Source organism: Chelonoidis abingdonii, chromosome 3 (assembly GCF_003597395.2).
Source record: "Chelonoidis abingdonii isolate Lonesome George chromosome 3, CheloAbing_2.0, whole genome shotgun sequence".
Taxonomy (NCBI): domain Eukaryota; kingdom Metazoa; phylum Chordata; order Testudines; family Testudinidae; genus Chelonoidis; species Chelonoidis abingdonii.
Window position 1 is genome coordinate 178,212,090 of NC_133771.1, and position 14,526 is coordinate 178,226,615.

At 38.2% G+C, this 14,526-nt stretch overlaps 1 protein-coding gene across 3 annotated transcripts in view; it reads left to right on the forward strand.

Moving 5' to 3' along the window:
• EML4 (EMAP like 4) overlaps positions 1-14,526 on the forward strand; it is a 273,980-nt gene that overhangs the window by 97,377 nt on the left and 162,077 nt on the right. For 2 of the 3 annotated variants that reach the window (XM_032773631.2, XM_032773635.2), the window contains exon 1: positions 7,995-8,298. The exons of the other annotated variant lie outside the window; for it this stretch is intronic. In XM_032773631.2, coding sequence (XP_032629522.1) covers positions 8,232-8,298 — 67 coding nt within the window. In that variant the 5' untranslated portion in view covers positions 7,995-8,231. Of the gene's footprint in view, positions 1-7,994; positions 8,299-14,526 lie in introns of those variants that run through there. 3 annotated transcript variants of the gene reach the window in all.

Consider the following 14,526-nt stretch of genomic DNA (forward strand, 5'->3'; position numbering starts at 1 on the left):
TGCGACCTGATATAACATGAATTCAGATATAATATGGTTAAGCAGTGCTCCAGGGGGGGTGGGTTCTGCGCACTCCAGCGGATCAAAGCAAGTTCGATATAACACGGTTTCACCTATAACATGGTAAGATTTTTTGGCTCCCGAGGACTGTGTTTTATCGGGGTAGGGGGTGTATTTATATTATAGTAGCACCCAGAAGCCACACTCAGAATGAGGGACACATTGTGCTCATCTCTGTGTAATTATATACAAAGATATGGTGCCTGCCCTGAAGAACTTGTTGGTTAAGAATTATTATGCGCGCTCTCTTCCATCCCTTTGCATTGCTCTTCTGCTCTATTTTGTGTCAACTTTTTCTCTTCTCATTGTGTTGACAGTGACATGAGCTTTATTAGATCTTGCACTATGAAACTGTGTGCTAATGCTTCAGAAAACGTGATTTTAGTAAAACTTCATTCCAGTGCCAGGACCTTGAGTTGAAACAGGAGAAGAGGAATGTTGGCCATCCGAAAATGAGTGATTGTAAGATAACTGACTTTTCCTGAGCAATCTCTGGCACTGGGAAACCTGGGGCCTCGGGTTAATGAAAGCATTAAATCCTGGAAGCTGTTCTTGTCCATTCTGAGTGACTCTTATTCACAGATGCCCTGCTGCGTTGTGAAAATATATTTGATCCAGCCAGTGAGCATGTTTTTAATTGAAATATATGTTTTAGAACTAATTACATTTGTTCGGTTATTTCTTGTGATTCATCTAATAAAATAGGTTGATCAGTTTTGCCAGGAAAGGGATCAAGTATATAAAATTGTTTTAAAATGACATATTGGTTTCTGAAGAGAGAGGTTTTTTCCAAGAAAAGGGAATAAAATAGTCTAACAATCTTCTTAAAGCATTGAGTTGGTCAGTTATTAAAGAAATCACTGCTTTTCTGCCTTTCCACTGGGGAAAAGCAATAAAGTATATAGTAAAAAGATATGTTCAGTTACTGAAATGCCATACTTGGCTAGCATGAAGATAGGTTATCTACTGAAACACTACTGCTGCTAGTTGTATGTTGAAAAACTGTTAGCTATTAAATGATTATAGAACATTGACTCTTAAAAAACTGAATCAATCACTAATGGTATGTTGCCATTCCAAAAAAAAAAAATACACATTACATGAATCCAAATAATAGATCATTGCAAGATTAATTATATGCAATTATATATGCAGTTTGTGTACCTCAGGGGTGGACAAACTTTTTGGCCCGAGGGCCACATCTGCGTATAGAAATTGTATGGTGGGCCATGAGTGCTCATGCAATTGGGGTTGGGGTGCAGGATGAGGTGAGGGCTCTGGTTGGGGTGCAGACTCCAGGGTGGGCCAGAAATTGGGAGTTCAGAGTGTGGGAAGGGGCTCTGGGGTGTGGTGGCGGGGAGGGCTCCGACTGGGGTGCGGGCTCTTGGGTGGTGCTGGAGATGAGGAGCTTGGGGAGTAGGAAGGGGCTCAGGGTTGAGACGGAGGGGTTCGGAGGATGGGAGGGGGATCAGGGATTGGGCAGGGGGTTGGGACACGGGGAGGTGGCTCAGGGGTGCAGGCTCCGGGCGGTGCTTACCTCAAGCGGCTCCTGAAAGCAGCGGCATGTCCCACCTCTGGCTCCTATGTGGAGGTACGGCCAGGCGGCTCTGCTGCATGCTGCCCCATCCGCAGGCGCTGCCCCTGAAGCTCCCATTGTCTGTATTCCCGACCAATAGGAGCAGCGGGGGCAGCAGTCATGAATTTATAGACCTCTATCATATTCCCCCTTAGAGATCTCTTTTCTAAGATGAAAACTACCAGTCTTATTAATCTCTCCTCATATGGCAGCCATTCCATACTCCTAATAATTTTTGTTGCCCTTTTCTGAACCTTTTCCAATTCCAATATATCTTTTTTGAGTTGGGGCAACCACATCTGCACACAGTATTCAAAATGTGGGCATACCATGGATTTTTATAGAGGCAATATGATATTTTCTGTCTTATTATGCCTTTCTTAACGATTCCCAACATTCTGTTCGCTTTTTTGACTGCCACTGCACATTGAGTGGATATTTTCAAAGAACTATCGAAAATGACTCCAAAATCTCTTTCTTGGTAACAGCCAATTTAGACCCCATCATTTTAGATGTATTGTATCGTTGGGATTATGTTTTCCAATGTATCATTACTTTGCATTTATCAACAGTGAATTTCATCTGCCATTTTGTTGCCCAGTCACCCAGTTTGAGAGATCCTTTGTAGCTCTTTGCAGTCTGCCTGGGACTTAACTATCTTGAGTAGTTTGTATCATCTGCAAATTTTGCCACCTCACTGTTTACCCCCTTTTTCCAGATCATTTATGAATATATTGAATAGGACTGGTCCCAGTACAGACCCCGGGGGGCACCACTATTTACCTCTCTTCATTCTGAAAACTGACCATTTATTCCTACCATTTGTTTCTTATCTTTTAACTAGTTATCAATCCATGAGAGAACCTTTCCTCTTATCCCATGACTGCTTACTTTGCTTCACAGCTTTTGATGAGGGATCTTGTCAAAGACTTTCTGAAAATCGAAGTACTCTGTATCCACTGGATCCCCCTTGTCCACATGCTTGTTGACCCCCTCAGAGAATTTTAGTAGATTGGTGAGGCATGATTTCCCTTTACAGAAATCATGTTGATTCTTCCCCAACAAATTATGTTCATCTATGTGTTTGACAATTTTGTTCTTTACTGTAGTTCCAACTAGTTTGCCTGATACTGAACTCTGGCTTACAGTCCTGTAATTGCTTGGATCACCTCTGGAGCCCCTTTTAAAAATTGGAGTCACATTAGCTAGCCTCCAGTTATTTGGTACAGAAGCTGATTTAATGATAGGTTACAGACTACAGTTAATAGTTGTAGTTGTGCAATTTCACATTTGAGTTCCTTCAGATCTCTTGGGTGAATACCATCTAGTCCTGGTGACTTACTACTGTTTAGTTTATCAGTTTGTACCCAAACCTCCTCTAATGACACCTCAATCTGGGACAGTTCCTCAGGGTTGGGGGGAAGAATAGCTCAGTGGTTTGGGTATTGGCCTGCTAAACCCAGGGTTGAGTTCAATCCTTGAGGAGGCCTTTTAGGAATCTGGGGCAAAAATCTGTCTGGGGATTGGTCCTGCTTTGAGCAGGGGGTTGGACTAGATGATCTCCTGAGGTCCCTTCTAACCCTGATATTCTGTGACTCATTTATCACCTAAAAAGAATGTGTCAGGTTTGTGAATCTCCCTCACATCTTCAGCCAGGAAGAGTAATGCAAAGAATTCATTTAGTTTCTCCATGATGGTCATATTGTCCTTGAGTGCTCCTTTAGAATTTGGATCACTCAGTGGCCCCACTGGTTGTTTAGCAGGTTCCTGCATCTGATGTACTTACAAAAAAATTTTATTATTTTTTGCATTTTTGGCTAACTGTTCTTCAAATTCTTTTTTGGACTTCCTAATTATATTTCTACATTTCATTTGCCAGAGTTTGTTCCTTTCTATTTTCCGAACTAGGATTTAACTTCCACTTTTTAAAGGATACTTTTTTGTGTCTCACAGCTTCTTTTACTTTGTTCTTTAGCCATGATCTCACTTTTTGGTTCTCTTATTATGTTTTTTTTAATTTGGGCTATACATTTAAATTGGGCCTCTATAATGGTGTCTTTAAAAAGTTTCCATACAGCTTGCAGGGATTTCACTTTTGGCACTGTACCTTTTAATTTCTGTTTAACTAACCCCTTATTTTTGTGTAGTTCCCCTTTCTGAAATTAACTGCTACAGTGTTGGGCTGCTGTGGTGTTTTCCCCCACCACAGGGATGTTAGTGACCATAATATAAATTACATTTATTACCAAGGAGTCCAGTTATATTCACTTCTTGGACCAGACCCTGTGCTCCACTTAGGACTAAATCAAGAATTGCCTCTCGTGGGTTCTGGGACTAGCTGCTCCAAGAAGCAGTCATTTAAGATGTCAAGAAACTTTATCTCTGCATCCCGTCTTGAGGTGAAATGTGCCCAGTCAATATGGGGATAGTTGAATTCCTCCATTATTATTGAGTTTTTTTTTTTATTTCAGCAGCCTCTCTAAGCTCACTGAGCGTTTCACAGTCACTATCACCATCCTGGTTAGGTGGTCAGTAATATATCTCTACTGCTATATTCTTATTTTGGTGCATGGAATTACTATCCATACAGATTCTGTGGTACAGTTGGGTTCATCTAAGATTTTTACTTCATTTGATTCTGCACTTCCTTTCACATATACTGCTGCTCCCCCACCAGCACGATCTGTTCTGCCCTTCCAATATATTTTGTACCCTGGTATTACTGTGTCCCATTGATTATCCTCATTCCACCATGTTTCTGTGATGTTTATTGTATCAATATCCTCATTTAATATGAGGCACTCTAGTTTACCCATCTTATTATTTAGACTTCTAGCATTGGTATATAAGCACTTTAAAAATTTGTCACTTTTTAGCTGTCTGCTATTACATAATGTAATTGAATGAGACTTATTTTTCTTTTGACTGTTTTTCATCAGATCTTACCTGTATTTTACATCTTCCATCCTCTCCTCCTTACTAAGACATAGGGAATCTCCATTAATAGATTCTCCCCTAAGGGATATCTCTGTCCGAACCACGTGCTCCTCTGCACCTGTCAGCTTTCCCCTAGCCCTTAGTTTAAAAACCGCTCTACGACCTTTTTAATTTTAAGTGCCAGCATCCCAGAGTTAAATAATAGCAGAGAAGAGGAGAAACAAAGTAAGAGATGATTGTTAAGAGTGAAAAGCTTTGAAGAGCTGGAAATGGAAAAGACTATGTGGAGAGTAAAGAAATTGCAAAAGAGAAAGCTCTTGCACTAGCAGTGGTGAAATCGTTTGAAGCGACAGATTAAGGACCCAGCTAGAAGGGTGGAAGCCACTTAAGGGGCAAAGTTCATGAGGTAAGTAAGATCACGTCCAAGAGAGTTTTAAAGCCAAAGAGAACAAGATTTGTCTGGATCCTGAAATTAATGGGAAGCAGGTGGATTTGCATGAATACTGGGGTGTAACTGTTCATGCCATTTTTTATAATGAACACATATGATAACAAAGATCATATTTCAATGGCTGGCATCAGTTCCATGAGTCAAGTCTGCAATATCAGATGATATGCAAAAGGGAAGATGTATATCGCACTAGCTGTAACTTGAATATGTTTATGGCAAATATTGCTCCCCTTTGCACAGGTGCAGAAGGCCAGACAGGCAGTGGAACTGATGGACTTCTGCTGGGTGACTGGAAAGAGACACAGGATGTAGGGTTCTTCCTGTGCAGCTATACTCAGAGAAGGCCCTTTCCACCCTATTGCACAATGTTGTTTTGAAGGTCAAACAGGTTGGAAGAAGGCTTGAAAGTGGCTACACATATTCATTAGCAAGCCCCATCTCCAGTATTGTGATGATTAGCGGAGCAGGGCAGAGTGGCAGTCATGAAGTGGTTTTGCTATCATTCCTTTCTCACTGTCCCATCCATCCACATGCACTGAGTGCATAGAATTTTTGGAGTCCTTATATAATTAACCATCAGACACCTACAATGGCGTAACTATCTTGTTGACCAGCATGGTCAATAGTCAGCAGTAGTCAGCAAACCATTTCAACAATAAACAGTTTAAGACAAGGACAAAAAAGTGTATCGTTTTACTTCAAACTTTATTCAAAATTATATTCTGAGCTCTATATTCTACTGGTGCGTGTTGCTTCTTTAGTACCTCAGGAAATACACTTTTTGCTCTGGTGGGTGGTAGGTAGGGTTACAAACACTCCAGGATTGTCCTGGAGTCTCCAGGAATTAAAGATTAATCTTTAATTAAAGCTTGTCATGTGATGAAACCTCCAGGAATACATCCAACCAAAACTGGCGATCCTAGTGGGAGGCTGTGAGCTTAGTTGGAAATACTGCATTAATGTAGCTTCATAGTGGGGGATTTTGTTGTTGTTTTCTTTTAAGAAATCCCTCTTCATCAGAACTAAAAATCTTTTGTGTCAAAGGTCATACATCTGGAAACATTAGCATTTAATTTCCCATATGCACAATACAAGCTCTTAGTTGCGTCCTGCAACAAGAATCCTGCCTTTATGCTAGAAATCCAACAATGGATAGTTAATTTATTGTTTAAAGCCATGTTTCAGTTGCGTGTCTCCTGTTTATCACGTACAATTAGTTATGTTTTATCAAGAGCAATTTTAAAAGTAGGGAATTAGGTCTCTTTTCACCTCCCCCCCTCTATTCTGTACCACTTAGCAAACCCAACAATCTGTTGGCCCAAATACAGTATTCTGAATTTCAGTTTTGCTTGTTTTTGTTCTCTTTAGTGATGTTACAAGAAACAGGTGGAGTAGGGTTTTAAGTGATTCCCTGTCTCAGTAGTTCTCCAGGTGATTTCCCATTCTGCCTTCTGCTTTCTGGTGCAAGAGTTGTGTAGACTTGAGTGTCCTGGTGATAGCCCATCTGATTTTTTGTTTATTTCTGTTTGGATCTCCTATACGGTAAATTCTTTCCTTCCACAAAGGGAAGCTTTCAGGAGTTGCTACAAAGCACATAGTTTTGCTGGAATCGACTAGCTCAAGGAGTATGAGTTTGAAAAACATCATCTTGTATGTTATTTTTACTTTTAAGAATGTGTTGTCACACACTCTTAAAGAACAATTCACTTCAGAGGAGTGAGAGTTGTTCAGAGCTCAGACAGTATCACATGCCCATTGCCTTTTGAATGGTGAGACTTGACCCCAGCGTGCTTTTGTTTCTGATACTCAACTCTTTTTATTCTGTCTTTCGCTGCAGGTATTTAACTTTTGCCTTCCTATGGTTCTGCAAAGCTTTGAAAGTGCTAGATTATTTAAAGCATATTTGAGATATAAGGGAAAATATATGCAATATGTAACCACTGATTCCTTTGTTTTGACATTTATCTTACTGTATTCATTTTGCCAGTTGGCTTCAGGCACAGCTACCAAAAGAATGAGCACATGTTGCATTCATTAGTTCTCATCTGGCTCTGCTTGGTTTTGCAAGACAGACTAAAGCATGGTCATATTAAATAGACTGTAATGCATTTGTAATATGAGTTCTCTCACACTTAATGGAATGATAGCATTGCAAAAGCAGCTAGTTTTAAACTAGGATATTACAATTCAATTTATTGTAAAACAGTGCATATAAGCATATTGCCAGTGGTATCTTTACTTTTTAATTTTGAAAGATATGGTATGAAAATACCAAAAAATGGGTATATCACTTCCATTTTCTCATGCATTGTTTGGCTGCAGTTAAAATTTTTATTGATTGTAAAACATGAGCAAACTCAACACTTTGGGACAGTAAGAATTTTCATTTACACTGTTTTTGTTGGCTTTTCAACAAATAAAATACTCATGGTTAGTTATTCTTAACTTTAATTGTTTATTCAGGTGTATGTAGGTGAATAAAAATTCAGTTGTTGCTTTTTTAACTTTGTAAAAACTAATCTGAAAAACCTGTGGATTAGCACACATTGAGGACAAGTGGCAGTATAACTTAATCTGAAGGAGAAATAGCAGAGGTACAGGTCTCTAAATTGAGAGCCCAATTTTATCCCTGTTGATTTAGATGGGGGTAGGAATGGACCCTAATTGTGTAAAAACAATAGCCTGTCCCCCCACTGGTTTTGAAAACTAGTTAGTAAGAATTCTGTAAATTCCCCAAACTTTTGCTAAAACAGAGGTAACAGAGTTGTAACATTTGAGATCTTTAATTGGTAGCTTGTGCACTGTGACGAATTGCTGTAGTGCATCGGTTAGTGAGTGCCTTTATTATTGTATTTCTGATGTCTGAGATTTAGCCACTCCCTGAAACAGTCTCAGATGTTTGTCTGCATCCCACCCCCTTTTGCCTTTCTCTCTCTCTCTCTCTCTCTCTCTCTCTCTCAAAAGCAGAAGCTTTCCTCTTGCTCAGAGTGCAAAGAGAGGCAGGAGGAGGAGACCTATCTTAAGGAGTTTTTATTTGTGCCAACACAGAAGTGCTTTGTGGTGGGCCATCTGGACTGGGAGGATTTCCTCAGAATTCAAAGTATGCCGTCAGATTTACAGAGCTGCAATTTGCTCTGAAACTATCTGGGAAGGCAGAGAAACATAGACACAACTGGTTTTATAGTACTTGTAACATAGGTGACAAGAATGGAAGACAGCTTGCCTTGTCTTGCTTCAGTATGTGATTCCTCAGCACTTATGAACTTCTGCACTGGTAAAGTATATCTATCTTTTTTTTTTTGACTGGGAATGCCAGTCTCTGAAAGTACTTATGAATCATGACAAAAGAAATCTTGTGCTACAGACTGCTAAAATGAGTTCCAACTCTTTCTTTGCTGGTTTCCTTAACCCACACCAAAAAAAAAAATATGTACAAGTAAATAACATGACAGATATTTGTCTGCATGCATCAGTAACTCTGCACCCTCATTACAGCCAACAAGGTGTGCTTATTCAGAGATCAAGATAGCTTACTATAATGTAATTTACAGAATGGAATGCATGGTGGCCTTGAGAAAGTAAACAAAACATCTCTTTACTAGTGTAGATGTACAATATAAAATACTTAATAGAGAGGGAATAATTAAACTGAATATTTCATGGAAAAATACTTTTGGCGTTGTGACTTTCGTAGTGAGAATACAGCCCCCCGCCCCAGAAAATAGCATGCTACATCATAAAATGTATCACATAATGATTTTTTTCCTTTTAAACAGAGAAATATTTCAAATTAATATATGATCTATGTAAGCCTTTCACTGAGAAATGCTTCAGAAAACTGTCTATTTCAATGTCAGTGTTGTATAAAAAAATAAGTAAGCCCCTGCAAGAAAATTTTGATTGCATCGGGCTCCTGTGGCAGGAGGCAGTAAAGATTCATTCACAATAAGTAGTTAAAATAACCACGCATACTGAAATTTCAAGTATGTGCAATGCTGTATTTTTGTTTCTGCATGGCATGGCATGTTCTCCTCTCAAACTTAACTCTGTCTTCCTTTTCATTTTTAACTTTGACTGAAGACTTAGTAAGAGTAGGAAAAACTTTCAACACAAACTTCCTTTGTTTAAGCAATTGTTATCACACCAGTCTGTGAGGTTCCTTCTCTTTCATAAAGGGTTTCAGATAGATCTTTAATATTCTGAGACAAATTAGAGTAATGAAAATACTGCTGGGTAGTAAATAAATATATACTCATCCCAAAATCACACATCGCTCACTGAAGAAAGTATTGCTTTGCTTACTGATTCATAAAGGACAATTTTCATATGAGTACAACAGTACATTTACAAAATCACATGCTTTACAGCCTTAAGATAAAAGATTAACAGGAAATGATTAATTCCATATTTTAACTTTTTTTTTTTGACATTTCCCAAATGTAACGGTATATGTTCAGAGCAGTAGATTTCAATCCATGTTTAGCTGATAAGTTCCTAAACTGGGAAATGTACTTGTACTTTATCTGCTGCAGAATTCAAAGCATTCACCCACAATTAATCAGAATGTAATATTAAGATGTTGCAATCAGAGGGGAGTGAATTGGAAATTAAAAAAATACTAGTGCTTCTCATAATCCCTTGCACTGTTACACAATCCCAGAAAGTACAGCAATATGAAGAAGGCTGCTGTTTAACTCCTTAAGTATCTGCAGAACAGAAATCAAAGGGCATTAAGTTCTATGGAAATACTTAGGGCCATATTTGTCCACGCTTGTTGATGCTGAGTAGCACCTTATTCAGCAAAAACTCCCATATGTTTTTATGTTCCTTAGTAAATAACATTTTAATAATCCGCTGAAAAAATTCAGGTGTCATCTCAAGCTGGTGATTTTTAAAGGCAAACATGAAATTTCAAATTGAGAATGTGTCTGAAGTTTATCTCACTGTTAAAGCATTCTAAATATTTCCATCCTAATGTGTGTTGGAAATATGTGCCCCTTTCTACCTTCGAACAACAGCAATTTTAGTTTTAATTAATTGGAAGCAGGAGACTACAAAAGGATCATACTTGATCCTGTAGTCTAAGAGAGTGACTTGAATCTTTTATGTAAATTTACATACAATGTAATGTATAATGCATATAATGTAAGTTAAAGTCTCTGATTAAAACAAAAACACAAATAATAAAACAAGGCTCTTATAATTCAATTTTGTATTGGATCTTTGTCATAATTGAGGTTTTAGCCCTCATTTGACAAATTAAATTACCATTTGTTTCTATATGTGTTCTGTGGAACATAGCTTTCACTTTGCAATTTTTTTAAAAAACATTGTTCTTATGAAATTTTATTATATACAATTTTGGAAGGAATTTGCTCTGTTTTGAAAATAAAGCATTTCAAGCTTAAGTAACAAGCTGCTGCTTCTTCACAGATTTAAACTTGGTTGCCATTATAAGTCATATTTTTGATCTTCCCCCTAAAATTATCTCCTTGATATAAATGCTTAACAACTCTGAAATGCTTAAAAAAAACACACACATACACACAATATACATTTTAGATACAAGGTGCAGAAAACATTGGTCTGATCACAGTGGTTGACACATGCCTTATAAGAACCTGATCCCATAAAAGGGCTACTTTCATAAACAAGGGCTGTACTTCGTTTGACAAAACTGCCACTGACGGCAGGATTCAGAGTAGCAGCCGTGTTAGTCTGTATCTGCAAAAAGAACAGGAGTACTTGTGGCAGGAGTTATGTCTAAGCAAACTTTTGGCACTCTGCTTTACCACTATCTGTAATTGTTTTCATGTTGTAGTTGTGACTGACAGAAATGAGTGGGGGAGGGAGAAGGGGGGAGAGGAGTTTTCTCTACTTATTGTGGGGAAATCCTGATTTCCATTTCCAGATTTTATAGTGCATACATTCAAGCACTCATCCCCTGCTTTCACTAAAAATAGATTCCTTCATCATGAGTGAGGCTAAAGAGTGGAGCATTTGCACTTCCTTTATAGCATGGGATATATCACATCACACCTGGCAGAGAAGCTTATTCAAATTTAAACTACTTTTGCTAGACAAAAGTAGCGGCAATTTTTCCACAAATGTTTGGTTATAAGGGTGGCTTTTAAAGTTAAAACAATGTCAGTGTCCCTGTAATAGCATCTTCAGAGAGAACTTGGCTGTAAAATTAGCTCTGGGCTGATATATGTTGTTTCAGCCCAGGATTGAGGTTTTCGTTTTGTACCAGAGAAGATAAATTTACTTGCAAGCAAAATTAAGAAATTAAAAAAAAAAAAATCCAGTAGGGAGTGTGTTATGGGAGTCTGAGTAGTTCAACTACATTGTAACTTTTTTAAATGAATGTAAGCAAATTCTAATGACACCGACTGCTATGCAGCTGTTTTTGGAAAGATGGAAAGATGGATGACTTTTGTCTATCCTGTTATCTGGAAATATATATATATTAAAAGAGTTTACTTGAAACTTGGCTGTTCTGGGGTTTTACCCTGGTTAGATCCATCAGAGCCTAGCAACCAATAGAGGTACACTGGTTTAAATTCCTATTTTAAGCAGGAAAAGCTCCATTTTGATTAATAGAATTCAAGGCCAGAAGAGATCATCATTGTGATTGTCTTGTGTGATCTCACATATAACACAAGCCACACAACTTCCCCAAAATAATGTATGGTTGAACTAGAGGTGTATATTAAGATAAAAATAAAATAAAATAATCCAATCTTGATTTTAAAATTGCCAGTGTTGGAGAATCCACCACCAACTTTGATAAATTCTTCCAGTCATCCCCAGTGAGGGTTAATTACCCTCACTGTTAAGTGTATGCCTACTTTCTAGTCTGATGTCTAGCTTCCACGTCCAACCATTGGCTCTTGTTATACCTTCAGTCTGGTGCAGCGAGCACTAGTTTCAAGCCAAGGTAAACCGTGTGGGTGCAAATCGTGGCTTATTGCAGATTTGGCAGTCTACACTAGAGTTTGGCAGCTACTCTGGCAACTGGCCAATGATAGGTAAATCTGCAGTGTAGACAAAGCCTTTAGAGTGTGACAAAGGGAGAGAGAGGAGGAATTGAAGAGAGTGCCCAGAAACTCTAGATGTCATATTTCTCTTATCAGTTGCTCCCGATTCCAGGAGAGCATCTCTTCCCCAACATAAGAGAGAAGGGGGTTGTTGTATCCATGTTTCCTCTATTCTTTTCCTCTCTATGGCTTTCAGTAATTGAGAGTCTAATGTGTTGGAACTGGGACGGAATGTTGTGTGGAATTGGTTAAGGCAAAGGGGCTATGAGATAGGTCCTCTGTGCTCTACTGCTATCTATACTATTTGAATCGCTGTGTGATGTTGGGTATCGTCAGAGAAGAGGCACTTTCATAGATGTTAAGTAGTAGTATTTTGCAGTTCTTCCCTGTGTAACTGTTACTCAGTTAGGTGGGGAATAGTCTGCTCTGTACTATGATAGCAGTGGAAAGGGAAAGTTATCTCAGCTGAGGTCATTCCTTTGTGCCAAATTGCAGCCTAAAGCAGTTGAGCTGTATGGAGTCACTCTACCCTTGGGTTGGACAGTTGCACACACTGTGGAATGTCTAATGTTGCATTCTGCAGTTTCTGGAAAGGGAGCAGTCTTCGTGTCTCCATCACCCAGGAAATTCATGGCAATTCTCTTGGCCAGCAGATATGGAATTAATTTTTTTTTTCTGGCTAGTACAGCAAAAATAAAGATAGCCTATTCACACTTACTTTTAATTAGACACAAATATGACTAATATTGTTCTAATGTTTTTGATTTTTAAAAAGACTGAAATGTCTCAGGCGGATTTTGTCTCCCCGCAGTAACTGTGAATAAGTGTGTTTTGGGCCGAGGGAGGTCCTGCGATGGTAGAGGTTAATCCCCTCCATCAACCCGTCTAGTGGAGTGGCATTAGAGTTACATCACGTCTGATACTGTAGCCTATATCAGTTTCTGCTCCTACTCAGTAACATGATGGTGCATGTCTGGCTGATGTACACAGGGATGGGTCACCTGATCTTTCTGCCCAGACAAAACAGCACTAACAGAGCTCCTGCAGAGCTGAGCTCTTGTGGCATACATGAGGTGTGGACTACATACACAGATTTTACAAATCTTGCACACAGTGGAACTGTATATGGCTAAGTGCCCCTCTATAGGGTCATAGGAAAGGATGAGATTTTCCCTTTAGTAAACTGTCCAGAGCTTTAATCAAGGTGGAGGAAGATCAATCTACGATAATTTGTGATAACCTGAAGTGTTTTCAACCATTCATGTTTCTGGACTATGTTTTTGAATTGGGCCTGCCAAACCAGAATGGATTCAAAATGCAGTTATACAATAAGACAGGAAGTTAGAGCTGAGGAGAGTGAGTCAGAACCAATATTTGGTATTAACTGTGAAATATGTAACTGAGGGTGACTTTAAAACCATCTGGACAGTGTTGGTTTTCATATAGAAAGGTAAATTATACTTATGAACTAAGCCAAAATCTATAGTGATTTAAACTTTTCTCAATATGTGGGTTTTTTAATATTTGATATTAATCATTAATTTTAAAATGTATTATGTCTTCTCTTTCTGTTTTTAAGTGTATAGTACATCTTAATTTTTAACATCAGACTTTTACATTTATTATTATTACTATTAAATTAGTGTTTAGAGTAGAGCTGATGTGAAATTTTTTCATCAAAGTAATTACAATGAAAAATGTCTGTTTTTTTCAAGAAAAATAGAATAATTTTAAATTTTGCTGAAAACTTAAAATGTTTTAATTAAAAATGAAATGAAAACTTTTAATGGGAAATTTCTACAAAAACAGTGGGGGAAAACATTTTTAAAAAATTCCCACAAAAAAAACCTATATTTTTTGACCAGCTGTAATCTAGAGTTATGAAGGCGTCATTGTGTTAGGTGTTGCACAAACTGGTAGAACAGTGACAGTCCCTGATTTAGTGAGCTCTCAATTTTAAAGATTAATGGTGAAATCCTGGCCCAACTGAAGTCTGTGAGAGTTTTGCCTTTGACCTCAATGGGGCAAGAATTCTGCCAAAGAAGTTGCATCAGTCATTGTATATTTGTTTGTAAATTATGTTCCTTAACATTTTCATACAGTGTTACTTACCTGTGATAAGAGAGTTAGAAAATCGAACACTTCAGTCCAGTCTAAATTGGTCTTGGCACAGAATTTAAATGAACATACTGTAAAGCAGCTTCAGATAATTCAGTATTTATTCAGTTGGGCTAAGCAGTATGAATTGATTAGTTTAGAAATGAAGTTAACTTATAGTGTTCGGCTAATTTTGTTTGTAGGCCAGTGTACACAGGGTCTCTCTTGCAGTAAACTTACTATGAAAGAGCTATTTGCATCTGATAGCTTTTCCCTTTTCAGGTAACTGAAGTGTGTCTTGTCTTATTCAGCTTTGCCCGGAATAACCTAGCACATGTCAGTCTTGTGCAGAACGATGGAGATAG